The sequence below is a fragment of the Raphanus sativus genome, chromosome 4 (genome assembly GCF_000801105.2).
Source record: "Raphanus sativus cultivar WK10039 chromosome 4, ASM80110v3, whole genome shotgun sequence".
Taxonomy (NCBI): Eukaryota; Viridiplantae; Streptophyta; class Magnoliopsida; order Brassicales; family Brassicaceae; genus Raphanus; species Raphanus sativus.
The window spans coordinates 41895570-41922504 of NC_079514.1; the positions used below are offsets into that span (position 1 = coordinate 41895570).

Here is a 26935-nt window from a genome sequence, read left to right on the forward strand (position 1 = left end):
TAGCCTTATAGCTTATGTATATAGCCAAGACAGTTCGCTAGTCAGACTCACATCACGAACTCACCAGCGTTTTCTCAGACGACTCTAACAGCTTAAAATGTTCCTAAAGTTTTGAGACTCAGAGTCGAGTTATACGTTATATGGGCTTATTAATAAGCCCATAGGCCCAAGTTTGTAATCAGGCTTTCTCCGAGAACTACAGTCTCTCTCGTCTCCTGAAGAAAACATCGAAACAAAGAACACATCTTTGATTCTTCCCTCTCGCTCCTCTCGCTCATTCCTCTTGTCCGTGTCTCAAACCCTCAAAAGGTTAGACCTTTCTCACTCCTTGTATGATCTCTATTCTTAGTATCACGTAAGCATTCATCTGTTCTTCACTGATTGATTCCAAATCTCTCGTCGGTTGTATCACGACTTCGTTGAGCTTCTCAAATTAGGGTTCTTCCTTTACCATCAACAAAGTCTCGATCTTTTTGCATCTCTACATGAATTATGAGTCTTTAGATCGCATGATGATTTTGTCTTTATTACCAATGTCTCAAAAAAAACATCGATTTTGTTGTTGTCTGATCTTGTGTGTTCTGTAATGAATGTGCGTTGGCTAGAACCGTAGGAAAGAAAAAAAACCATGGATCCGGCTGAGATGAGGTACTTGGAAGAAGAGGACGGCCCGATGATGAAGACAATCAAAGGCAGCGTGACCGGTTTCGCCGCTGGGACGATCTACGGAACCATTTTGGCCACGTGGAAAGACGTTCCCAGAGTGGAGAGGAACGTGGCGCTTCCGGGGCTCATCAGGACGCTGAAGATGATGGGAACTCACGGGCTCACTTTCGCTGCCATCGGAGGAGTGTACATCGGCGTTGAGCAGGTGGTTCAGAGTTATAGAGGAAAGAGAGATTTTTTCAATGGTGCTATTGGTGGGTTTGTGGCTGGAGCTTCTGTCCTTGGCTATAGAGGTAAAATGCTCTCTTTCATTGTGTATTCATGTGTTTGGTCTCAATGATAAGTAGCTTGGTTGGAACTGATGTGGTGTTTTGGACTGGTGTAAGCAAATGTATATGATCTAAGACTTTGATACGGAGTGATTATGTATGTAAAGATTGAAAGTTCATAGCTTTTAGTGGTTAGATGCTCTACAGATTTGTGCATTCAACTCTCTGTTGTAACCTTTGGTGAAATTTGTTTTGTTTTTTTCTTTGACACAGCAAGGAGCATACCAACAGCGATAGCTGCAGGTGCAACACTAGCAGTTACATCTGCTTTGATTGACTCTGGAGGTCAGACCACAAGAGTAGACAACGGCAGAGAGTATTATCCTTACACCCCCGTCGAGAAAACAGCTAAAGCTGATGCCTGATCTCTCTCCTTTTGGCGTCTGAAGTCAATAAAGCTTATCCCAGGCCTCGTGAAGAATGTCTGTCTCTCTTTGTTGTCATCTCTTTTTTTTTTCTTTTTTAATCTACTGTATCTGGAGATATGAAATCATAGAACTCTTGTTTACTCCTGTGTTTATGGAGATTGACTTTCATCTTTTGTCTGAATGTTGATTCCTACAATAAAGATATCAACTTTGTCTTCCAAATGTTTACAGCTTTGGTTTCTAATTCTAAATGAGATCAGACATGTACTTGCGTCTGTTACTTCTATCTACATGTAAAAGCCCAGTTGAATACGTGGCATTAATTCATTGGCTATCTTAAATTCCCTTGAGCTTTGTCTAATCTACTGGTTCTTGACTTCTTGTCCTAGCCTAGCGTGACAATCACATCGCAGTGACGAGTTTTTTTTTTTTATCGAGAGACTTGACTTCTGCAATAATGGCGGGGATCGCAAGCCCTAGCCCTACGGCTCTTTGTTTCACCAGGTTAAGCTACTTCTTTCACCTGAAAGCTTACTTCTTTTCTTGAAACAGAACCAATCAGATGAAACTGTTTTTTTGCTTTCTGTTGCAGTGATCTCGGGACAAGGCGGTTGAAAGCGGTGAGCTGGTCCGGAAAGAGCGTCTCTGGTAACAATAATATCCGCCGGAGAAGTCTGAGAGTTGCGGCTGAGGTGAAGTTCGTGAATGCAGAGGAAGCAAAGAAGTTGATAGCAGCAGAAGGTTACAAGGTTGTGGATGTGAGAGACAAGACTCAGTTCGAGAGAGCTCATATAAAGTCTTGCCACCACATCCCTCTCTTCATCTTCAACGAAGACAACGATCTTGGTAAGAAACGAAACTCAATCCCCTCTTCAACTTGAGAACAGAACAGTAGATTCTCTAAGTGATGTTGTTGTTGTCTCTGATGAAATTTGCAGGGACGATAGTGAAGAGGACAGTGCACAACAACTTCTCAGGGCTCTTCTTTGGTCTGCCCTTCACGAAACTGAATCCGGAGTTCGTTAAATCCGTTAGAAACGAGTTTTCACAGGACAGCAAACTGTTACTGGTTTGCCAAGAAGGTCTCAGGTTAGTAGAACAAGCTCTGCATTCACCGAGAGTCATGTATCTATGAAGAAAATGTTTAAAAGTTTCGTTGTCTGTCTTTTAAAAGATCTGCAGCTGCTGCTAGTAGATTGGAGGAAGCAGGTTACGATAACATTGCTTGTGTAACATCAGGGTTACAGTCTGTTAAACCAGGTTTGATTCCGTTTAGCTTCATCTAAAAATCTGTTAAAATATCAGGACTTTGAATTAGATTTTGTTGTGTCATCACTCATCAGGGACATTTGAGTCGGTTGGTTCAACGGAGTTGCAGAATGCAGGCAAGGCAGGGCTTATCACAATTCAAGGCAAGATCTCAGCTGTCTTAGGAACAGTTCTCGTCTGTAAGTAAAATTTACCTTTAGAGATTATTGCTGTGTTGTCTGTTCTTCTGGTTTTATGTAACAAGACTCTGTTGAAACTTTGCAGGTGCTTTGTTGTTCATAACGTTCTTTCCTGAACAGGCAGAGAAGCTGTTTCCTTCAAGCTAAGACGAGAGAATCGCAATGATTGGTTCAGAAAAGTTTTTACAGTTTCAGCGTGTATGTATGTAGATGCTTAAGGAACAATGAAAGAATCTTAAAATATTTGAAATTTTGAAGTAGTTACAAAAACATATGGTATCAGACAAAGTTGTTATCTGCTTGTATAACAATTAAGAAAAAAAAGTCACCAATTAAACAGAAAATTTTGCTAAGAACATGATCTTTAGGAGTTAAGAGAAGGTGCTGTGCAGTTAAATTCAGATCTCCGAAGAGGAATGGATCAATCAAGAGAGTTAACTCTACAGTGACTGAAACATCTTCTTCCATCACCATTGATCATTAGTCACCTTGCAGGCAGTAAAGTTGCCGTTTGTTTCCCGTTGCTGTCACAGGAAACAAACAGACATATATGGTTCATTAGATGGCCAATGAAGTGAATGAACTAGAGCCAGTCTTTGAAATGCATGTGGAACGCTGTAGTAAGTTCTCGTTTTCTGCTTTCTTCATGAGGTGTTTCTCTTAAGGATTGTCTTGTTTCTTCCAAGTTCTTAACCTGGTCAAACATGTATGCAGCTGGTGTATCAAACTGCAAGTGTTGATATTGTTTGATTTCAACAACAGTCAAGGCGTGTGTTCTCTAACTTTCGCTATTTAAACAATTGATTCACTATGATCTTTTTAACTTAAAAATTAATTCTAAAAGGTAGAATAGAATTTTCTAACTAATGATATTCCTATGAGACATTCAAATCTACTAAAAGTATCATTTAAAGTATTAAACTAGGAGTTTTGTATCGATTCATATGTATATGTGAGAGTCTGGATGGATGACTGAAGGAGCTATCCTATGAGTGTTATTCACATGCTTATTTATCTATATAGAATTGAAATTCAACCAATTAAAATGTGGTTTACTTCTCACACCTCATACATATAACCAATTTCATTTTATTTTATCTATTTAAAAAAGCAATTTTTTCTAAGACGTGGTTGAAGTTTTTGAAGAATATTTTCTTTCTATTTTATGGAAATTTGTTTATCTTTCACTCTAATATATAAATGTAATAATACATTTCTAATATATATTTGTCTTTAGTATAAATGATATGCAAATAATTTTCTTTAGACCATCCGCATATCTCAAGCTTTAAACGCTTCTTTGTGATATACATCTTCATATTGTCCTTCTACTAAGTGCAAAGCCTCCAATCATACATAAATAATGAGTTAGACCTCAATCAAACATATCATACAACAAAACCATATTAAATACTATTCTTTCTTTAAGACCACCGGTGACATTAGCGACAACAACATTAGCTCTAGTATCATCCTCAATCTCAATGATCTCTTGTAAACACACATAATCATACATATAATTTCTAAATTTTCATAAAAATTAGTTGAAACTAGCAAAATACACCTTCACAGTGGTCTCAAGTTTACTCAAGCCACCACTAACCTTTGGTAAAGCCTTAGCATTTGAAGTGACAATTGGTATTCAAAGAATCTTAACCTTGTCTAGTAGCCAATAATCCAAGAAATTGGGAAAATTGTTAGTTCAAAGGTTAGTGGTGGGCTTGAGTAATCTTTAATATAATTTCGAAAGTTTCATAAAAGTTAGTTGAAACTAAAATATACCTTCAGAGTGGTCTCAAGTTACTCAAGTCACCTCTAACCTTTGAACTAACAATTTTCCCAATTTCTTGGATTATTGGCTACTAGACAAGGTTAAGATTCTTTGAATACCAATTGTCACTTCAAATGCTAAGGCTTTACCAAAGGACTCAATTTTTCTTCCTATGTCACTCTGAAGATTTTGTGAAATTGTCAGATTTTAATTTCTTGTAAATGTTATGTATATATGCAAAGTATTATGAAACAATTGAAACTCAAACTAACCTCAATATATAGAAATATAAATGTTACATATAGATTTCAAAACATTTCAAATATTAATTTCTTCAGATTTGATTGTTATTTCACCATGAACATATCTCTAGCAGATTTACTTTCGAATTTATACCTTTGTGGTTTTTTTTGTGCAGTTTCAATTTTTCTAGCAGAACGAAGTTGCATAAGAGGAGAAGAATGAAGAGATTGCTGCGAAGAAAGAGAAGATTGCTCTTGAGAATGAGAATCTTGCTGAAACATAAGCTAGGTGGACAAGAGGAGAAGAATGAAGAGCTTTATGTGTTTGATGAGTTGCTAAGCTATCAACTTGTGATTGCCACGTAACTTGTTTAACATGTATGCAGCTGGTGTATCAAACTGCAAGTGTTGATATTGTTTGATTTCAACAACAGTCAAGGCGTGTGTTCTCTAACTTTCGCTATTTAAATAATTGATTCACTATGATCTTTTTAACTTAAAATTAATTCTAAAAGGTAGAATAGAATTTTCTAACTAATAATATTCCTATGAGACATTCAATCTACTAAAAGTATCATTTAAAGTATTAAACTAGGAGTTTTGTATCGATTCATATGTATATGTGAGAGTCTGGATGGATGACTGAAGGAGCTATCCTATGAGTGTTATTCACATGCTTATTTATCTATATAGAATTGAAATTCAACCAATTAAAATGTGGTTTACTTCTCACACCTCATACATATAACCAATTTCATTTTATTTTATCTATTTAAAAAGCAATTTTTTCTAAGACGTGGGTTGAAGTTTTTGAAGAATATTTTTCTTTCTATTTTATGGAAATTTGTTTATCTTTCACTCTAATATATAAATGTAATAATACATTTCTAATATATATTTGTCTTTAGTATAAATGATATGCAAATAATTTTCTTTAGACCATCCGCATATCTCAAGCTTTAAACGCTTCTTTGTGATATACATCTTCATATTGTCCTTCTACTAAGTGCAAAGCCTCCAATCATACATAAATAATGAGTTAGACCTCAATCAAACATATCATACAACAAAACCATATTAAATACTATTCTTTCTTTAAGACCACCGGTGACATTAGCGACAACAACATTAGCTCTAGTATCATCCTCAATCTCAATGATCTCTTGTAAACACACATAATCATACATATAATTTCTAAATTTTCATAAAAATTAGTTGAAATTAGCAAAATACACCTTCACAGTGGTCTCAAGTTTACTCAAGCCACCACTAACCTTTGGTAAAGCCTTAGCATTTGAAGTGACAATTGGTATTCAAAGAATCTTAACCTTGTCTAGTAGCCAATAATCCAAGAAATTGGGAAAATTGTTAGTTCAAAGGTTAGTGGTGGCTTGAGTAATCTTTAATATAATTTCGAAAGTTTCATAAAAGTTAGTTGAAACTAAAAAAATATACCTTCATAGTGGTCTCAAGTTTACTCAAGTCACCTCTAACCTTTGAACTAACAATTTTCCCAATTTCTTGGATTATTGGCTACTAGACAAGGTTAAGATTCTTTGAATACCAATTGTCACTTCAAATGCTAAGGCTTTACCAAAGGACTCAAATTTTCTTCCTATGTCACTCTGAAGATTTTGTGAAATTGTCAGATTTTAATTTCTTGTAAATGTTATGTATATATGCAAAGTATTATGAAACAATTGAAACTCAAACTAACCTCAATATATAGAAATATAAATGTTACATATAGATTTCAAACATTTCAAATATTAATTTCTTCAGATTTGATTGTTATTTCACCATGAACATATCTCTAGCAGATTTACTTTCGAATTTATACCTTTGTGGTTTTTTTGTGCAGTTTCAATTTTTCTAGCAGAACGAAGTTGCATAAGAGGAGAAGAATGAAGAGATTGCTGCGAAGAAAGAGAAGATTGCTCTTGAGAATGAGAATCTTGCTGAACATAAGCTAGGTGGACAAGAGGAGAAGAATGAAGAGCTTTATGTGTTTGATGAGTTGCTAAGCCATCAACTTGTGATTGCCACGTAAGTCGATCTGAACTCTTTTGGGATTGACATATTAAAAAAAATTGGCTCTTTGGGTAAAGATTTAGTCTTGTTTTTACTTCCTGAGATAGTAATATCTTTTATAAAACATATGTTGAGGGTCTACAGAGGTTCTTTCCGGCTGACAAGAAGAATATTCAATCCTTATTGCGGTTGGCGCCTTTGGTTCGAAGCGATGCTTAAGAAGACTGTCGTTTCAGGCCTGGAGATCACAAAGGAAGTACGTGAGGCAAAATAAGATATCAAAAAGAAACATGAGCGTGATTTTGTTGTGTCATCACTCATCAGGGACATTTGAGTCGGTTGGTTCAACGGAGTTGCAGAATACAGGCAAGGCAGGGCTTATCACAATTCAAGGCAAGATCTCAGCTGTCTTAGGAACAGTGCTCGTCTGTAAGTAAAATTTACCTTTAAGACTAGAGATTGATTGATGTGTTGTCTGTTCTTCTGGTTTTATGTAACAAGACTCTGTTGAAACTTTGCAGGTGCTTTGTTGTTCATAACGTTCTTCCCAGACCAAGCAGAGAAGCTGTTTCCTTCAAACTAAAGACAAGAGAACAATTATGATTGATTCAGAGAAGTTTTCAGAGTTTCAACCTGTTTGTATGTAGATGCTTAAAAGAACACAAAAATCTTTAAATTATTTGAATTTTTGAAGTAGTTACAAAAACATATGGCATTGAACAAAGTTGTTATCTGCTTTTAACAATTGAGAAAAAAATCACCAATTAAACAGAAAATTTTGCAAGAACATGATCTTTAGGAGTTAAGAGAAAGTGCTGTGCAGTTAAATTCAGATCTTCAAAGAGGAATGGATCAATCATGAGAGTTAACTCTACAGTGACTGATACATCTTCCATCACCATTGAGATCATTAGTCACCTTGCAGGCAGTAAACAAACAGAGTGTTTTAAACTTTCTGATAATATTGTTGTCTTTTGTTCACTCTCATTATAATGTTCTTCATTTTCGCTCTTTGTTTATCATATACATTAGACTTACAGCTACACAGTACACACGCTTTACTAGAGGTGACTAGTTGAGCTAATAAAATTTTAATCCTAACAAAAAGAACTTAGCAAAGAATGTGAAATTTTACTTATCATATATATTTAGCCTAGAAATCCTTCTCTTCGTCCTCTCGTTAATATGGCTTCAATTAATTTTCTCCCAAATGCTCTTTTCCTCTTTACTCTCAATTAACAGACAGATAATATTAATCAAAGTCTTTAATCATATATAGCGGTAAGATTTTGTTTTCGTGATTGTTTATCAAAGTTATTATTCAAATATGTAGATTACTGTTTTTTTGTAGTAGTGTAGCGACCCATGATATTTTGATCATGATTTATAAAATAAAAAATAAACAGTGTCAGTAAACATCAGATGCAGTATGATGTAGAAACTATAGATTATGTAATTTAATTAGTATTTAGATATTATACCTAACTAGATTTTGACCCGCGCTTTTGAAGCGCGGGATATTTTACGATGAAAAATTTCACTAATAATTTAACAAATATTTTGGTTATTTTTAAAGAGTGTGTATTTAAAATATTTTTGCATTTAAATCAGTATTTTTAAATTCAATCCGATTGTGATTATACCGGTTAATCCGGAGATCTGACAATTCAATTTATGTTTTTAAAATATTCATATTAAAAAATCATTAAAACCCGAGACTAACCGATTGAACTGATGGATGACCGATATGTAATCTAATTGGATTTAAATTGTAAAAGTTTCATAATTTGTAATCTTATAATCGAAATTTTAAAGTTCACTATTTTGCAATTTATGAAATTATGACGTTTCTACAAAATTTTAAAGAGAAAATGATAGATATAAAAATAACTAAGATTAATTATTGTATTATTTGGAAACATTGATAGTAGTATAAAAAATATATTGTTTGGAAACATTGATAGTAGTATAAAGAAATAAGTATATTGTTTGGAAACATGGATAGTAGTATAAAGAAAGGAACATTAGTGACTTAATGTATGTTTAACTATAAAGGTGTATTTAATTTAAAAACTTACAAAATAAATGTTAGGTCCAACAGAATGTTTCTGTTTTAATAAGGTAGATTGACAGAGTGATAAGTTATTTATAGACTGCCTTGATGCATTTTGCGTTAAAGCCTGTAAACAAAACAACAAGACTTGCATTCATTTCTTCCTTTTTTAGAGCTTGCGTGCCGTTTCTTATAAATCCTCGTCTTTTAAGTTGCTGTCGGTTTTGTGGTGTCGTATTGGATTGTATGTCGGCTACTTGCTAACCTTGATTCAAAAAAATATGTATTGAATTGACAAGGAAGCTCCGTTGGGAATCGAACAAGAGGGTTGGGGGGGGGGGGGGGGCAAGAATGTTATTGGTTAAGCCGCTAGGCCAAGGGGAATGATATGACAAGGTACAGCACATAAATATATTTAACCATTGAAGAAACTCAAATTTCCTCAGCCAGCCATGGCTGTTTGCATCAACTTAAGTTTACACAAATAAACCTTCACTTTGTTCTTTGGCTTTCTCTTGAAAGCTTCACGTAGGGTGGGTGCCCAATTAGCATGGCAAATAACTTAGACAGAATGGCAAACATGTAATGATTCCACAAAACAAAATAAACTTTGTTCAAGCTATAGGAACCATTGCAAATGTCTCACAAACATTTTCAAGATTCCTCACAGACAATAAGTGCCCAAAAAAGAGTTGTCATCAAGCAAAAAGGCAAACAGTTACAAAAGTTCTCCATAAAACTATGTTTGCTCTAAAAGATCATCCTCTGATCTGAAAAAAACAGAAACAGAAATAGCATTCATGCATTCTTCGAGACATAGGCTTGGGCCACACCTACCATACGTGTCAGCCGATCTGGGATCTCATGGTCTGTAGACACGACGAACTCAGCAACAGCTTCGAACCAACTACGGTACAAGCCCATGTTCTTAGTGACCAAACGTATCAGACGAGACAACAAATGGCGAAGCGTTGGCTTGCTCAACTGAAACCCTGGCAGTCCTTCTGGATCAACCTGTGAAATGTTTATAAGATATGTGTGTGAGATGTCCATAAAAGAGATGAATTTGAAAACAAAAATTAAACTTTTACCTTTGTCAATAGCCATCCGAGTGAATCCTTATCAGACTCGACAGCAATAGAGAAGCACTCTTCATATTCTCTCTCTACTAAGTGCAGAGCCTGCAATCATTACATAAATAATCAGTCAGACCTTAAATCATACATAAATAATCATGCAATCATACCATTCTTTCTTTAGGGCCAGGAGCAACTTTAGCACACTCAGTCTCAACCTTCTCCTGTAAGGAGACATAATCTTGAATAAATATTTCAATAGTTTTGAAAAATAAACAGCTGAAATTAAAAAATTAATACCTTGAAAGCAGTATCAAGTTTCTGCAAAGCTCCTTTCACCTTTGAGCTTATAATCTTCTCTGCTTTTTGGGACAATTGCATACTAGATGAGATTAGCTCTTTCTGAATCTCAGATGCCACATCAGCTACTAGGGTTTTGCCAAGAGCCTCAAGTCTTCCTCGTACGACATCCTGGAGAGACTCTAGATCCTCCTTCGTTGCTATCTCGGCTTGAGAGTTGATTATCGCTGCAACAATCTTCTGCTGGAGTGCAAAAGCATCCCTCACCTCTTTCTGAGAGGTAATGACCTGTAACCAATAAAATATTTCCGATCATTCTTCAACCAATATTAGCAATGCAAAAAGTTACTATATAGTAAACGAACAAAATTGTTAACCACATGTACTGTGATCTAAAAATACTACAATATAGCAAAACTTGCATTAGAATCGAGACTAATATAAAAAAAATATTTGTTTAATTTATCAGAACATAGTTTCCAACATCATATACATGTGTGATTTAATATATTCCAATATGAGTGAGCTGATTTTTTTTTTGGATAAGAAAAATATGTTACTTATATCATTTGACAGAATGTAGTCTTACATGCACGATTGTTTTAATCTTTTTCATAACTGTTTTGAAAGTGTAGTATCTGAATTGTTTATTATTTGAATGTAAAAGTTGGTTTGCGGACTAATTATGTTGTCGCAGGGATCTTGGCATAAATTCCCAAGCCTTGCAGCAAAAATATAAGAACTGACATGTACGTGTCTTACAGCTTATCAGTAAGACCATTTCCAATGGTTAGAACCCATGGAGAGCTCTAATGATTAATTTAATTGTTGATTTTGTAATTTGTGAAGTTTAGAACTCTAACCTGCTGCGGAAGACGTGATTCAGCTGCTTGCTTCTCCTTCTCGGCAAGCACAGCAGCTGCTTGCTTCTCCTTCTCGGCAAGCTCAGCAGCTGCTTGCTTCTCCTTCTCGGCAAGCTCAGCAGCTGCTTGCTTCTCCTTCTCGGCAAGCTCAGCAGCTGCTTGCTTCTCCTGCTCGGCAAGCTCAGCAGCAAGCTCAGCAAGCTCAGCAGCTTCTAGCTTCTCCTCCAGCTTAGTAGCTTCTAGCATCTTCTCTAGCTCAGCAAGTTGCTGCTGACCAACTGTTAGCTTCACCTCCCGCAGCTCAGCAGCTACTCGCTTCTTCTTCTGCTCAGCAAGAGAAATCAAAAGGAATCGTGTTCAAAAACCTGAGTTAAGTAACTTTAAAAATCTGTGATATTCAAGCAGTAAACAAAGCAATAAAAGATAACTTTCTAAGGTGGGACAGAGAAGAAGAAAAAACAAAGCTTACCAAATCTTCCTCGTTTTCAAGAGGAGGATTATGCTTCTCCTTCTGCTCAGGAGAAGCCTGCTTCTCCTGCTGCTTCTGTTTGAGCTTTCTCTTATTATTCTTATAACCCATGGCAGATTCAACCTAGAGAGAAAGACGGCGACCTAGGGTTCAAGAGAGGAAGATGGGAGAGTCGGCACCTAGGGTTCAAGAGAGGAAGATGGGAGAGTCAGCAAAAGATTGTTTTTTTATTCTCCTCTAAGGTTTTTTATTCTCCTTTATTGGGCCAGATGGACCCTAGTTGACTTGGTTTGTCTGTCGGTTGAATACACTTAAATATTCAACGTAACCCAACTAAAAGAACATTTAAATATAACATCTTTGTATACAACATGCCTACCATTTGGAGAATATTGTTATATGCGGTTGGTTGGGCCCATGTTACAAGAAACCCCAACGGCCCATATTTAACCGGCCTGGTCCGGTTTAATTAGCTTTGAACGGTTAATTTATGACCGGTTTACCCACACTTGGTCACCGTTGCTTTCTAGTCGAAGAAGAGCTCGATTCGAAAGCTCACGAAACGCATCGATGTCAATGTCAGTCTTTGTCTCCATCATTTTCGTAAATTTGAGAAAATTTCACACCTTAAAAAAGTAGCTTCTTCTCCAACTAAACCGGAATTGTCACCACATGGGTTTGGTGGGTTCGCTTCTTTTTGCTAATAGAATATCAATTTCTGGATCATTTGCTCGTGGACCAACCTACCCACTGAAAGCAACATTGTGGGTTATGACATTCGACCATATATTTTAACACTATTTCAATACATCACACGGACTCTAATTAATCATCTATTCTATTAATTTTGCAGCATGACCTATTGATAAAAGATTGTATCCAACTTAAAATTTCAATATTACATATATTTTTAATATAATTGCATCGAAATGTATATATCTTTTATGTAACCACCATTTATATTGCCTAATAATCGGCAACCACTATTTGTAACTGCGTCTATATATTTTTATTACATAACCACCACTGTTTTTATTGTTCAAGTCCCTACAATTTTTTCAATGATGTTCATGTATTTCACCGAAGTTGCTCTTTTTTCTGAACTTGCTTGCTCTTTTTTTTTCTGAACTTGCTTTTCTATTCACGTGGAAATAATATCTTCAATCTATGAGGATAGCCTTTCATAGGTATTAGATGGAGCTTTTCTTATGAAGATTGAATCAAGAAATGTTGGGATTTCTTCAAATGTGTTTGCATGGATCTGGAAGAATTCATTGGTGCATACGTGGAAGAATACTGCAGGATTGCTTTGCTGAAGTCCGGTGGTGGTGGTGGCGCTGCGACGGTTCGTGAGAAGAAGGGCACCACTTGCGTCTTTTTATTTGCACAGAAAAAGGTTTTGTTTTTATCATTGAACTAGACTTCGACCCGCGCGTCCGCGCGGATATGATATTTTAATAAAAATGATTAGTTATATATATTTTAACATTATAGATATATAATATCTACCATATTACATATATATGTTTATACGACACTCTTATTGTTTGGATTTTTAAATATATTTAATTCTTTTATTTAGTTGTTTATATATCTAATATATTTGTACATTATAAAAATTTAGAATATAAATTGAAACAATATATAAGAACATATATATAGAATGTATTATATATTATGTTATCCAACCATTCATCTTCTTCTCGATTTTGATATGTGTATTCAAAGCACGAATAATTCTAATTTAATTTTTCATTTAATAGAATGTCAAATATGATTAACATTTGAGTTTAATTTCTATATTTTAGAGTTCATTTATACTAAACATGACATATAAGTTTTATATTAAATGATCCGACAGTAAATGTAAATATTTTATTTTATTTTTCTATAAATATATTAATTATTTAACTTTTTGGAATTTTTTTAACTTTTACTAATTTTTTTTGCATTATCAATTTTAGAAATTATTATAATTTGTATTAGCCAAAATTTAATGATGATAATATTAAATTTCCTTGACCAACATTGTGTAGAAACGTATTTAGTGAACATTTATATACTCATATATATCATTAACTATTTATAAAAAAAATTATGTAGTTAAAATTTAAGAGTTGTAATTAAGGTTGATTTGAAAATGGGTTTTTGAAATATTTATACTGGATTTAAACTTGGACATTTGTTAATCAATTAGGCGCTCCCTAGTTCTTGAATTCCAAGTTGTGGGATTCTTTAATTCTGAGTTGTGATATTGTTAGTTCTAGGACTGGCTGCTGGCTGACAAAAAAAATATGAGCTGCTTTGTTTTTTATATTGCTCGAAAATATTAAGAGAATCAAAAGGGATGGGCCGTGTATTTGAATCGTTAATGGACCTGTATTTAATTGAAGCATAAGCAAACGGGTAATCTGCCAGCATAATCAAACGCGCGGGTCAAATTTATTGAAATGGGTTAGTAACGATAATTATACGACTGTGTATTAATTCAGTGGCATTTAACTGTAAATATTAAGGAAAAATCAGGGTTATTTCTCATTTGTACTTCACTTTTAATAGGATAGACTAGATTTTGACCCGCGCTTTCAAAGCGCGGGATTTTTTCTTTTAATTTTCTCTTAATTTTTGTAACTAATAAATTTTATCTTTATAAGATTATATTGTCTAGTTATAATGTGTTGACTGTTTATTTTTATAAATTATGCATAAATGGTAAGACATGTTATACGAAGTTGTATATTTATACAGCAATAAATTAATTTTTCATATTATTTAAAATTTAAACATAAATTTAATTTCTTAATAATTTGATATAATGTAGTGTCCCCTAGACTATATTTGAGAAGTGATTTTGTCACATGTCTTTCTACAATCATTTTCAAAAAATAATATGATATGGCTACTAAAATTGATGACATGTTTTATAGATTAATATGACTTGGACAATAACATTTAATGTTAATTTATATTTTTGGTAAACTTTTAAAAATATGATAATTACTCATATATTACATTTATTTTCTATTTGTATTTTTGGATTGTTTTAGAATATGGTAATAATTCATAAATCATCATTAAAATACATATATTCAACTATGGCATTTCAAATTTCTAAATATCATTTAAATTAATTATATTTTTTTCAAAAATGTATACATTTTTTTAAGAAAATTATTAAAATTAAATTTTAAAATAAATTAAATAGTAAAATCATTAGTTTCTTATTTAATTTTAATTTTTGACAATTATGCAATTTTTACATATTTATTTAATATCTATACTATTAAAGTAAAATACTTAATAGGTATTTGCCCTTGATTTTTTAAGTTAATTACAAAGCTATGCCACTCTTTAGTTATAGTTTAATATAAATAATTAATATTATCTAAAACACTCTAATATTAAAGTTTATGACAATAGAGAATATTCTAAAATTTTAAAAAGGAAGATTTAAACTCCAACAATAAATGTTTAATGAATACATTAACTATACAAATATTATTCAGATATAATACATCTCTACCAAACCGTTAACTTACACTACCAACCCAACATTAAAAATAAACAACTGTATTGATGGTTTTTATTTTCGAGTGTATAAATTGTATTTATGTATTTTTTGATTAAAAATATGTAAAAAAAAAAGAAGCAAATGAAAACCATAATTTTCTGCATTCAAATCTATGTATAAGATAAATAAGAAAAAAATATTTATAAGACAATACAAAAGAAACATATTACTCCCACTCTATTACAAAAATATGAAAACATATTTTATTTAAATGAAACGGGGTAAGAAAATGAATTGTTTCATTTTGGTTTTAAATCAATAAAACTATAATTTAAATGAATGCAAAATGGACTAATTAGATAATTTTATATTATATTTATACTTTTAAAATCAACCAAATCAAGTTTTGGAGATGTCCTAAAAAGGTTAAAAATTTTGATTTTCTTGGAAGCCTTAGTAAACTAAAATCTTAAAACTCGATTTTAAGATTTAGGACATCTCCAATCCAACTAAATTCAATTTTTGATTTTAATAAAAAAAGAGCTATTACAACTCATAGTCCAATACAAACTAAAACTATATATCTTAAATCATTATGTCATATATATATATTAAATATTATTTTTGTGCGTAGCATTATTTAGCAATCTTGCATCAAATATGAATATATACATGAAATTAAAAAGAGATTATGTTTTTAATAACCATTTATTATTTTCTTCAAACTATAAAAAATTCACAAAGTTTTAGGAATCACACATTTATTCAATTTTATATAATATTAATAAAAAATTAAGCATATGAATAATTTAATCAATTTAAAAAAATATTATCAGATTTTTTCGAGGAAAACACCTAGTATCTATGTAAATTGAATATAATATTTTTCGTCACAAATTTGGACTTTGTTAATCTATTTTGAATTGGGTTATCCATATTTTTTTCATTATCTAGTGGGTGTAACATTTGGGCTCTTATATAGCCCAGCTCATCATCTATAATTTGATCACATAATACCAATCAATTTTAAAGATCCAGCCCATACTCACATTAATGTGACAACATCAGATGAAGCAAATTGTTTTTTTTTTCCAGAAAATGAATCGATGAAAAGAAAATGCTCTCTGCAAAACAGAACGACGATTGAATTCAAGATCTACCGACAACTCTCATTCTCCGATATCTATACGGTTATATTCTCTCACTTTTCGTTTAAATTATATAGATTCTGTAGTTATATTTTTACAAATCTCTAACATCAATGCATATAAATTTGTTTCAGTTCAGAAATATTTGCATGTCGAATATGAAGCCATCTGTGATAAAAACGATGAGTCCGAGATGGTTGTCAACTGTACCTGTTCCGATCAATTCAATGAAGTCGTAAGAGGCACAGGAAGATAACAAAAGTTAAATCTAAGTTGATGTCTTTGTGTTAAATAATTAAGGATTTCTTCAACTGTACACAGATAAGTCTTCCACTATAGCTTTTTTATTATACGTGAGACTGTTAATCTCATCTCCTTTAGAGTTAGTGAGTTGACTTAATTATGTATACAATTCATGTGCAGGTGCGTGCAGTTAAAAATTTAGAGACAGAGCTTTATTCATCTGAAGAAAATGGGACAGGGACTTAGTAGATGCAAGTCAAGAACAGGTTAGTTGTAATTTCATCCAAATGTAAGGAATTATCTTTGTTTTAAAGTGACAGAAAACTTACTTGATATCGCTTAGGATCACCTCCAGCTTTTTACGTTGCTTCTCCAAGTACGCTGAATGGACGCTGAATGGTATTGCCTCAACACAATCCAAAACTTTGCCCAGCACATCTGACAAAATAAAACATGGTAAAGGTTAGTAGTATTGATAGCAAAAATAGATAGTTTTAACCACTATCGTAATTTAGAAGCCATTTATTTGTTTGATGGTGTGAGTTTGATTAGGAAGAGGCGCTGCTATTTATAATAGGGAGAGGTGTTTAGGTTTTTGGGAAAACTTGTTGCATACTCTAAATCTCACGAGATTTTCTAGTTAATATTTCGAAAATTTCAGTTACCAATTTGAAACCCGAGATATTCTTTGTGTATTGGACCCGCGATATGATTAGATTTAATTCTTTTAACCGTGATTGTAGCTATATCGTATAATCTTCTTTTTCTATATTTTGTTTTAGATTTATTATAGGTATCAAATAGTGAATATTATGTTGTTAAAAATATGAATATTCGCCATATTTGTAAAATTGAACATGGAAATCACGGAATGAGTTAAAGAATATACTTCAAATAGATTTGGTATCTAAGCTATATATAAATTAGTGGCTGTTTAAAAGATAAAATAGATTTCCTAATAAAAATTTTGAGAACTTTATTTATAATTACACTAACTGAAAATGGGAATATCCTGTAATATCTTTGGTTCAAATTCGATTTCCATATTTTTGGCTTAATTAAAGTGTCAATACTATCCATAAGTATACACTGCATTTTCATAAACGAATATTTGAAATAGCATATAGGTAGGTGGAGCCGTGGAGGAATGAACTAAAAATTATGAATTTGAACATTGATTTATATTCTTGTGAAGTATATACGTTATATTTAATCGATAGTGTTTTTATAGTTTAGAATTATTGGATATGGAGGGTTTGTTTAGAGTTTTAACCCCAAAATATCTTTTTATTTCAGGGTGTAAGGTTTGATTATGAAGATGATTTTGATGGGCTGAACATCCTTTTAACATGCATGGACTTATTTGGAAATGAGCCTAACTTATTCGGTTGTAAATTGGTCAGATTATGGATAAGTCATTAAAACAAAAGAATTCTGATTGGTCTAAAAACGGGATCGACATTTATTTTTTACAAAAAAAAAGGTAATGGCATTTGGTGGTAAATAACTCAAAAAGTTAGTGACAAAAAGCTATTAGGTATTTTACTTTAATAGTATAGATAGGATAGATGACAAATTAGGTTTGGGCTTTTATCGTTGAAGGTGTATTTGATGATATACGGACTTCGTTAAAATGTCCAAATGTTTCTACTGCTATGAGCTTTCATTCTAATTTTTTAATAAAATAAATATACGACAAAAACAGTTTTGTATATGTTTTAGCATCATGAGATCATGTATAAAGTTTTTTTTTCTTAAACATCAAAATCATGTATATAAAGCTATTATTTTCACAAAAAAAAATGTATATAAAGCTATTTGACATTAGACAACACAAAATATTATGGATTTATGGTTTACAAACCATTTTATATGTATTTATAAAAATTATGTTTTATTTTTCACCTAATAATATTTTAATCTAGCATTACAATATTTTTTTGTCGTTTTAAGATTTTAATAAGGTATAAGCAGCACTTTTAATATTTTACCATTTCAAGACTCATTAATTATTTATTAATAATTATTATTTATATTGATTTAATATTTATTAAATTAAACCACTAAAATAAAATAAAGTTGAAATAACAAATGATTAAATCAGCAAAACCATAATATGGGTTTGAATTATCTCAAATCCTTAAAAAATAATTTTATTTAAAATAAAATAAAATCATATAAACAAATTTTTGATAAAATTATAGAGAATTTTTAAAACACACAAAAATGAGTTTATCAGTACATACCGGGCCTATAACAAAAAAAATCAATATTACACATGTTAAAAATGTAAAAAAATTATTTAAATTAAAATAATAAAAATAAAATCAGTGTGAAATAAGTTTAACAATGTTTTAAATAAACAAAATCATAATACGGGTTAGAGTTATCTCGAGCTTTCAAAAATTTAATCATATTTAAAATAACAAAAATAAGTCATATAAATAAATTTAATATAATTTTCATAAAAATCTCAAAATATATAATTTATCAAAAATCATAATTTTCATTATGTTAAATAGTATTTTCAACAAAAATATACCCGCCCTCTAAAGGGCGGGTCAGAATCTAGTCTATTCTATTAAAAGAGAAGCAGTCTTGAAAAATCTATTTATATAAGTTGTTTGGATCCTTTCATTTAAGTAACAATTATTTAGTCTTACCTTATATTTCTCTAACTATATCATAATAAATATTCTTCTTTCTCTTTTAATTTTTTGGCTTTTAATACACCTCATTTTAATGGATCTGATATCTAATAAAGTAATATCGAAGCAAATATTTGAAATCGGTTAGTTATGATTTGTGCTTTGTTAAGTTTAATTAATTCAAAATTAAAATATATCTTTACCAACACGTTCTTCTATCTTGCCCCACTTTTTAAACAATGTCACATTATAATATCGAAAACATAAATCCATATAAAGTCATATATCATACTATCATGTGTCGCTGATATCCTATCAATTTTTATTAACTAAACCCTTATTCAAAATCTAAGGGGGGGTGTATTCAACTGAGAGTTTCAGGTAATTTGTATTAAAATGACAAATCCACTGTTATTCAAACATGAATTTTAAAAACTCATTTAAAATCTACTGTTATTGAACTTGACATTTCGTAAAGTATTCTGAAATCCACTGTTATTGAAAATATTTCAAGTTTAACAAAAATCACCTAAATCTCTGCAACTTATTAAAATCTTTTAAAACTCCATTAAAAACCAAATCACATCAAATGCTAAATTGAATACATCCCCTAAAATTTTTATAACTTTGTAAGCAGAGGCGGACCTACGTTCATTAATAGGGTTGCAAATAACACAGGTTAAAATTATAAAACACCAATTTTACATTGAACAACTAGATCATGACCCGCTCGACCGAGCGGGAGTCATTTTTTTTTATCTTTGTTTTTACTAAATGTTATACATATTCGTCAATGTGTATTAATATAAAATTTTGATAAATAACAATGTGTACTAATGTGTTTAACTACTAAATTTGATTTTTAAATTTTATGATAACGTAAAGTAGATTTTTTCTGTATTATTTAAAATATATAGTGCTATATATTTTGTATTTTCAACATTTATCATACAAAACATACATTGGGGTATTATTTATATGAAAATATGTGTAACATAATATATTTATATATATAAACATATGCACACCCGCACGGGTTTTATTTTTAAAATGTATTCTATATTGTTTAGTTTTATGTAGTATCGAGTTTGCATAATTCAATTTTGTGTTTAAAGAACAATATCAAAACTGTCTTTCGTATGTAAAAATAACATTTTGCAAGCGCGAGTTGTGTCTTTTTATTGTAACACAAAATTTTATATAAAACTTATATTTTTATACATTACGAAATTTAATTTTTTAAAATAATTATTACGTAATTTCAAAGTGAATTTTATCTCTGAGGTCTAATATATTTTGTGTGTAATGATTCAAAGCATTTTCGATATATATTATATTTCAGTTTGGTTTGTTTTTAGTATTACTGTATAAGTATAATACTATACAATATTACTATATTCTATACAATATATGAAGCTATGTGTTATTTGTTTTAGAAAGTAGATTAGGCCCAACGTAGTTATAAGAATAGTCATATCTTTATGTATGTGTCTATGACTTATCTACCTAATGTTATTCGTACTAATAAAATTAATATGGCCAATGAAAGTATACTGATCAATTTAAAATAAATTGTATAGGGTAATTATTGAACGATTAATATTTTTAGTATTCTTAGTATATATTTTATTTAAATCGACATGTAATAAATGTAAAATTCATATATGGAATATGGACAAAAAGAAGAACTATATTTAAGGAAATACATCAATGCAAAGTTAGACTATGATACGTATTATATATAAAGAATGAGATATTTAATTTAAATATATGAGGTCCACTTTTAAAAATCTACCTAGAAGAAGTTGTAATGTTCCTGTTTTAATAAGATAGATTGTAGATTCGGTAGATCATATGGTCACTAACCTTCTCTATTGACCCCCCTTAACTCCAGTTATAGATATATGAAAAGTTATGAAAAGCTCATAGTATAATTATTATGAAAAGTTCTCTATTGACCCCCCTTAATTATAATAAATTTGTATTCTCATATCCATGATAATTATAATAAATTTGTATTCTCATATCTATTTTATGGTATAACATATTTTTGTTCAAATGTGCAATAACATTGTTTTATTTTTTTGTATGAAAAAAATGGTAGCTAATTTTACTTTCAAAATTCATAAATGTAAATTTAAAATAATCATTAAAACATATAAATTAAAATGCATAACATAAATACAATGCATTTAACTTATATGACCAATCAAATAGTTTATTTCATTTTATGTACTATTGTAAAATATATGAAAAGTCAAATAAATTTCCAAGAAAATATCGGATATTGACAGGTCAACCGGTGTTGTTTACGGATTAATGGTAGATTTTTTTTGGTTTTATCAGATTTTTAATTACTAATTTTTCATCAAATCTAAATTTTATGAAAACATATCGGTTGGTAGAACCTCTAATAGAGTGCTACATAAAGAACGTTACATGTCCGAATTATATACGGCCACCCAGCTTATTAGCTAGGTCACAGGTCTGGATCAGATATGAAAACACTCCTTATATTTCGAATAAAAGTATCCAGATAAATTAGTTTTTGGGTAATTAGTTTTATATATAGTATTTTAGGATAGACCAAAATTTAAAAAATTAATATAATTAATATATGTAGGTAAATATTTTGTATTTAAAATTTCATATACCCATTCGATTTTCAGTTTGGTTTCAATTTTTTAATTTCAAAGATACTGGATTTTCTCAGTTATTTATAATATTCAGTTCAATTTTGATTTCATTTTCTCAGTTTAATACGGTTAGGTTTCTCGGTTCCAGATAACTGTTTTCAGACTTATATATTATCTTATATAAAAATTATATTTTAAAAATATACAAAAATAAATCCGCGCTTAGAATCTAGTAAAAAGTTAAAACTTTATTAACATCAATGTCAATGTTGTGCGAACTAGTGATTAGTGCATTTGCTAGCGAAAATCTTTGCCAGAAAGCTGAGTAAATATAACGTTCTCATGGAGGCAATGCATACAGGTGATTAATCAGTGGATGCACAATAACTTATAACTACGAGAACTTTATTAATAACTAGATTTTGATCCGTGCTTCGAAAGCGCGAGTACTATTTTTCACTTTTATAAAATATATTATTTGTTTGTAATTATTGAATAATATATTTCATAAAAATGAAAAATAATACCCGCACTTTCAACCGAATTCATTCAGATCAGAACCGAATTCATCCAAATCCAGAATTTTTAGGTATATTGGTTATTTAGATATTTTTACCGGAAACACTCTAGGTATTATTTTATACATCGATATTTATTTAGATCTAGAAAAAGTCTTTTTATACATCGATATACATCCAGATCCAGAAAGAGTTTTTTTATACATCAATATTTATTTTTCATAATTAGTGTTATATATTTCAGATGTATCATAATATAACTAACGATATTCAAAAGAGTTGAACCGAATCAAGTTATATGACTATTTTTGTTCCAGATATCCGAACATGTTTTAAATACATTGGTTATTTAGATAATTTTAGGTTCCTACACATCAGAACCAAATTGATCCGGATACAGAATAGCCCAACTCAAAATCCACACATAAGTTTATAATATTTAAGCAAGTTTTGGTTTCAAAAAAAAAAAAAATGATACCCGAAATGAACAACATGTACCTAAATGGAAAGATAATGATCATGTCTAACTGATTTTATAAATTAATAAAAAAATCTCTATATGTGTTTGGCTAAACTAAGTAAAATAAAAAGAGTTATTTTATCAAGTAAATAAATTATATGGAGTGAAAAATTAAGTGGCAATACATATAACACATGTTAATTATTTTTATTTAGATTATTATTTTATTCACAAAAACATATATTTGAACTATTTTTCGGTACGTAATTTTCCACCGATTGAAACTAAAATAAAATATTTTAGTAAAATAAACTAAACCAAACGTTTAATTATATGTAAAACCTAATTATTTAACATTTTTGATTTTATAATTGGCACAAAGTTAATATTGATTAACTAATAAATAAAATATACATTATTATTATTATGGTAATATAATTAATGATGTAAATTATTATTAAGGTAATATAATTAATTAAATTGTTAAACTAAGTAAAATATGTAAACACAATTAATAGATACTACTATTCTTGTATCCAAACAAATTTCATTAAGACTACTATTTTAGTTTTCAAACACACCAATTTTTTTTTAATCCTCTTATTCAAGTCTCCAAACACTCCGAATTTGTACTTGAGTATTAATAAAATAGATATTATTAAAACTGAAGAATTATATTTTAGTACTGTTTGGAAACATAAATAACATTATAAATGAAGATTATTTGGTAACTTGGATATCAGTATTTTTGGTATTTTTTTTTAGTTTACACATTTAACTATTACATTTACAATATTATGTACTTCCTCAAAGCTCTATATTTTTTATTTACAGATTCTGCAACTGTATTTATAATCAATATATATTATTAAAATTGAAATACATTTTAGTACTGTTTGAAAACATAGATAACATTTTAAATGAAAATTGTTTGGTAACTTGGATAGCAGTATTTTTGGTACTTTTTTTATTTACATATTTAGCTATTATATTTACAATAATTATGTACTTCTTTTTATATATTTTTATTTACAGATTTTGCAACTGTATTTATAATTTATTTAAATTAATTAATTATACTTTCAAAGTTTATCTAACCAAATCGATATTTATATATTGATCATTATTAATATTATATAAATATTAACTAAATTGCATTATTAAAAGGAGATAACTTTTTTCATGGGATTAACTAAATCGTCAAATTACAAAATATAAAAACATACACAGAATTTTTTTATAAAACCGACGGTTTAAGAATTTACGTTGAACATAAATTAAATCAAACACCCGCACATGAGTGCGGATCAAGTTCTTGTATAGATTTAAATGGGTTATCCGAACCCAAACTGAACCCGCAAAAATCCGAATATATTTCGAACTAAAATTTAGAAATATATGAATGAGACTGAAACCTTTGACCCCCAAAACCCGAAACCCAAACAGATCTGAAACAAACCGGAATTGATACTTGAACGCCCCGTCCTAGTCACTATTAGTATTATGTACCATATATATGTCATCATATAATTAATTGTATTGGTCCATCATATAAATAGTCATATAATTAATAGTATTTTATATATACTATTTTAAAGTTTAATGTGAAATATAAAAACCATAATTTAAGTTGGTATATGAAAATAATCTTTTTGTTGTATTTTTCTTATATATATTGAAAAAAAAATTAATAATGGTTATTGGAAAGTATTTTAGTAAAAATAAAATTTGAATATATGCATATTTTAAATAAATTTTTGATATAAATCAACTTTAAATTATTATTTTGATTTGAAATATGTATATAAAATTTAAATTTAAATTTATGATTATTTTAGACAAACAGTGTTTTTAGGTAATTAGATTAGTCCATTTTGTATATTTTAAAAACTGATATACTTTTATCCATGTTTCAAAATTTTATTTTTTTTTGCATTAGTTTTCTATGAATTATTATTAATTTAATGATATTTTTTTTTTGGCAAATTGGGCTCTTGAAATTTTTATATTTAACTAAACTAAATAAGGTAATAATATTGTTTTTAAAAATTGTTTTATATAATATACTATTTATATTTCAGTTTGTGTTTTTATTGTCACTATAACGAATTGTAAATAAAAAGAATTGTAAATATAGTGACAGAATTGTAAATAAAAAGAAATATAGGAAAAATGTTGTTTAATTTATTGTAAAAACAATGGCTAAATGTTTAAATAAAAAAGTATTAAATATGTTATTCATGTTTCTAAACAATTCTCATTTGTTATTAATTTATTGAAAATACAATGGTTAAATATGTAAATAAAAGAAAGTATACATCTCTACTATCAATGTTTCCAAACATATTTTATTTATTCTATTATCAATGTTTCTAAACATATACTTCCTCCGTTTCAAATTATATGTCGTTTTGGAGCAAAATTTTCGTTTCAAAATAAGTGTCGTTTTATGATTTCAATGCAAAATTTATTGACTTTTTAATTTAATCTATTTTTCTATTGGTTGAAATCTAATTAGGTGTATTGGTAATGATGTTTTTATCTAGTAAATATATAAAATTAAATGTTTTATTAATCTGTGTGCCGAAGTCTAGAACGACAAATAAATTGAAACGGAAGGAGTATCATTTATTCTACTATTTAAATATCCAAATATCCGATTTTGTACTTCTAACTTCAATAATATAGATAACGACCGGCAGTCTTTCAAATATGTGTGTGTATACGGTTTCATTTTATGTACGTCTATCTTATTCTTAACTAGTATAGGCCTTGATTAGTCGATAGTTATCCTAAAAGTTGATTTAAAATGTCAACTTATGCTCTTCTAAAATATCAAACTAAGCTCTTTCTAAATATACAATGGGGAATGCGTTGCCATGTGGCTCGGGGCCATGTGCTAACCAAAATTAAGTTTTATCACAATATAGTCGATATATATAATTACCTATCCTCAAAGTTGATTTTAAATTTTATTTGACGCGCACGTACGTTTTCGTTTTATATTTATAATTAGATCTTTTAAGTAGATTTCATCTCGCCTAATACAATTTTAATTGTAGTTCGGACAAGCCTCGGACATCTTTTTTTTTTTTTTTTGAAAGAATTTTAAATTTTATTCATCTCAAAAAAAAACTTCTGTACAGACAATCTGCTATGCTTTTTATAAGGAAATTAAAACAGACTCAAACTTTTCCTATTTCCTCTCAAACCAAATCACCATTGCCCTATCATACTTTGCTTCATTCTTTTCCTCAAAGAAGTCACTCTGTTTCTCACCAGCTTCTCAAGTCTAGCAATCATACAAGCGGCTGGTTGTTCTTTCTCCCCCACCCTTCTCGCATTCCTCTCAAGCCACAATGCATAAATCACTGCTTGGAAACTATATCTCAGCAGCATAGTCTGTATCTTCTCTCGCAGCCCATGGATTATAGTCTGCAAAACTCGATCCCAACCATAGCTTCCTTCCTCACTCATCAACTTCCCCACAGTCGCTTTCCAAACTTCTTTAGAGTAAGAACAATCAAAAAATAAGTGATTCCTTGATTCCATCTCCTCTTTACATAACCAACAAGTAGTAACTGCAAGCGGGTTCCATTTAAGAATTCTATCTCCTGTCGCCAATCTATTTCGAATCGCAATCCAAGTAAGAAAGGCAAACCTCGGAGTAGATTCTGGAAACCAAACAGCTTTACTCCATTGGACTTCAGGCGCCTTGACTCTTATAAGATTCCAAGTTTGTGAAGTAACAAAACTCGGCTTGAAATCCCCATTTTCATTCTTCCATAAGCATACATCCTCCATCAAATTCGTACCCCGACATCTTAGCTCCATAACCTCCTGCTAAATCTGTCGAAATACTGGAACTCGATGCAGTCTGCTTCTATATATCTGCACCGCCCTCTCCACTGTAGTGTTAAGTGGTATACCCAGCGCTATGCAACCTCCCTCCCCAGTTAGATCAATTAGCTTACCCAAAGGACACCAATTGTCTAACCAGAAAGACGTTGTAGCACCACTATTTACCTCCATCTGAATAAACTGATAAGCCAAATCTCTAAGCTTTAACAGTTTCTTCCACATCCAAGAGCCCAAAGTACTACTCTCCTTTATACTCCAAAAAGATCCCTTCCTTATAAGATACCTCCATATCCA

At 30.4% G+C, this 26935-nt stretch overlaps 4 protein-coding genes and 2 long non-coding RNA genes across 7 annotated transcripts; 4 read left to right on the plus strand and 2 right to left on the minus strand.

Annotated features, from left to right (window-relative positions):
• The first annotated feature begins 182 nt into the window (after positions 1-182).
• On the plus strand, positions 183-1585 carry LOC108855785 (outer envelope pore protein 16-3, chloroplastic/mitochondrial). Its single transcript, XM_018629687.2, has 3 exons — positions 183-309; positions 606-959; positions 1209-1585. Exons 2-3 carry the CDS (start codon positions 629-631, stop codon positions 1358-1360), a joined length of 483 nt encoding a protein of 160 aa, XP_018485189.1. The 5' UTR covers positions 183-309; positions 606-628; the 3' UTR covers positions 1361-1585.
• A 123-nt stretch (positions 1586-1708) lies between these two features.
• Positions 1709-3083, plus strand: LOC108855784 (rhodanese-like domain-containing protein 9, chloroplastic). The gene is made up of 6 exons (XM_018629685.2): positions 1709-1867; positions 1956-2209; positions 2302-2452; positions 2538-2623; positions 2707-2811; positions 2897-3083. The coding sequence occupies exons 1-6, from the start codon at positions 1821-1823 to the stop codon at positions 2956-2958; spliced, it is 705 nt and encodes a 234-aa protein (XP_018485187.1). The 5' UTR covers positions 1709-1820; the 3' UTR covers positions 2959-3083.
• A 4090-nt stretch (positions 3084-7173) lies between these two features.
• Positions 7174-7586, plus strand: LOC130511795 (uncharacterized). Its single transcript, XR_008945305.1, has 2 exons — positions 7174-7284; positions 7377-7586. It is a non-coding gene; the product is annotated as an uncharacterized LOC130511795 (long non-coding RNA).
• Positions 7587-9494: 1908 nt separating this feature from the next.
• On the minus strand, positions 9495-11846 carry LOC108849846 (uncharacterized). The gene is made up of 6 exons (XM_018623458.2): positions 11617-11846; positions 11148-11471; positions 10285-10572; positions 10155-10208; positions 10000-10089; positions 9495-9922 (listed from the first exon to the last, which is right to left on the minus strand). The coding sequence occupies exons 1-6, from the start codon at positions 11725-11727 to the stop codon at positions 9707-9709; spliced, it is 1083 nt and encodes a 360-aa protein (XP_018478960.1). The 5' UTR covers positions 11728-11846; the 3' UTR covers positions 9495-9706.
• A 4332-nt stretch (positions 11847-16178) lies between these two features.
• Positions 16179-18025, plus strand: LOC108852985 (uncharacterized). Of its 2 annotated transcripts, none has more exons than XR_001949642.2 (4): positions 16179-16317; positions 16410-16784; positions 16862-16980; positions 17815-18025. It is a non-coding gene; the product is annotated as an uncharacterized LOC108852985 (long non-coding RNA). The 2 variants fall into 2 exon arrangements; XR_008944264.1 differs by having other exon boundaries at positions 16186-16317; positions 16415-16784.
• A 7971-nt stretch (positions 18026-25996) lies between these two features.
• Positions 25997-26614, minus strand: LOC130511360 (uncharacterized). Its single transcript, XM_057008308.1, has one exon. It carries the CDS (start codon positions 26612-26614, stop codon positions 25997-25999), a length of 618 nt encoding a protein of 205 aa, XP_056864288.1.
• Positions 26615-26935: the final 321 nt, after the last annotated feature.

Coding starts and splice junctions, on each gene's coding strand:
- LOC108855784 (XM_018629685.2), top strand. CDS start 1,821: ATGGCGGGGATCGCAAGCCCTAGCCCTACGGCTCTTTGTTTCACCAG. Junction 2,210..2,301: donor CAACGAAGACAACGATCTTG/GTAAGAAACGAA, acceptor TGAAATTTGCAG/GGACGATAGTGAAGAGGACA. Junction 2,453..2,537: donor GTTTGCCAAGAAGGTCTCAG/GTTAGTAGAACA, acceptor GTCTTTTAAAAG/ATCTGCAGCTGCTGCTAGTA.
- LOC108849846 (XM_018623458.2), bottom strand. CDS start 11,727: ATGGGTTATAAGAATAATAAGAGAAAGCTCAAACAGAAGCAGCAGGAG. Junction 10,090..10,154: donor CTGGCCCTAAAGAAAGAATG/GTATGATTGCAT, acceptor TAATGATTGCAG/GCTCTGCACTTAGTAGAGAG. Junction 9,923..9,999: donor TCGGATGGCTATTGACAAAG/GTAAAAGTTTAA, acceptor AACATTTCACAG/GTTGATCCAGAAGGACTGCC.
- LOC130511360 (XM_057008308.1), bottom strand. CDS start 26,614: ATGGAGCTAAGATGTCGGGGTACGAATTTGATGGAGGATGTATGCTTA.
- LOC108855785 (XM_018629687.2), top strand. CDS start 629: ATGGATCCGGCTGAGATGAGGTACTTGGAAGAAGAGGACGGCCCGATG. Junction 960..1,208: donor TTCTGTCCTTGGCTATAGAG/GTAAAATGCTCT, acceptor TCTTTGACACAG/CAAGGAGCATACCAACAGCG.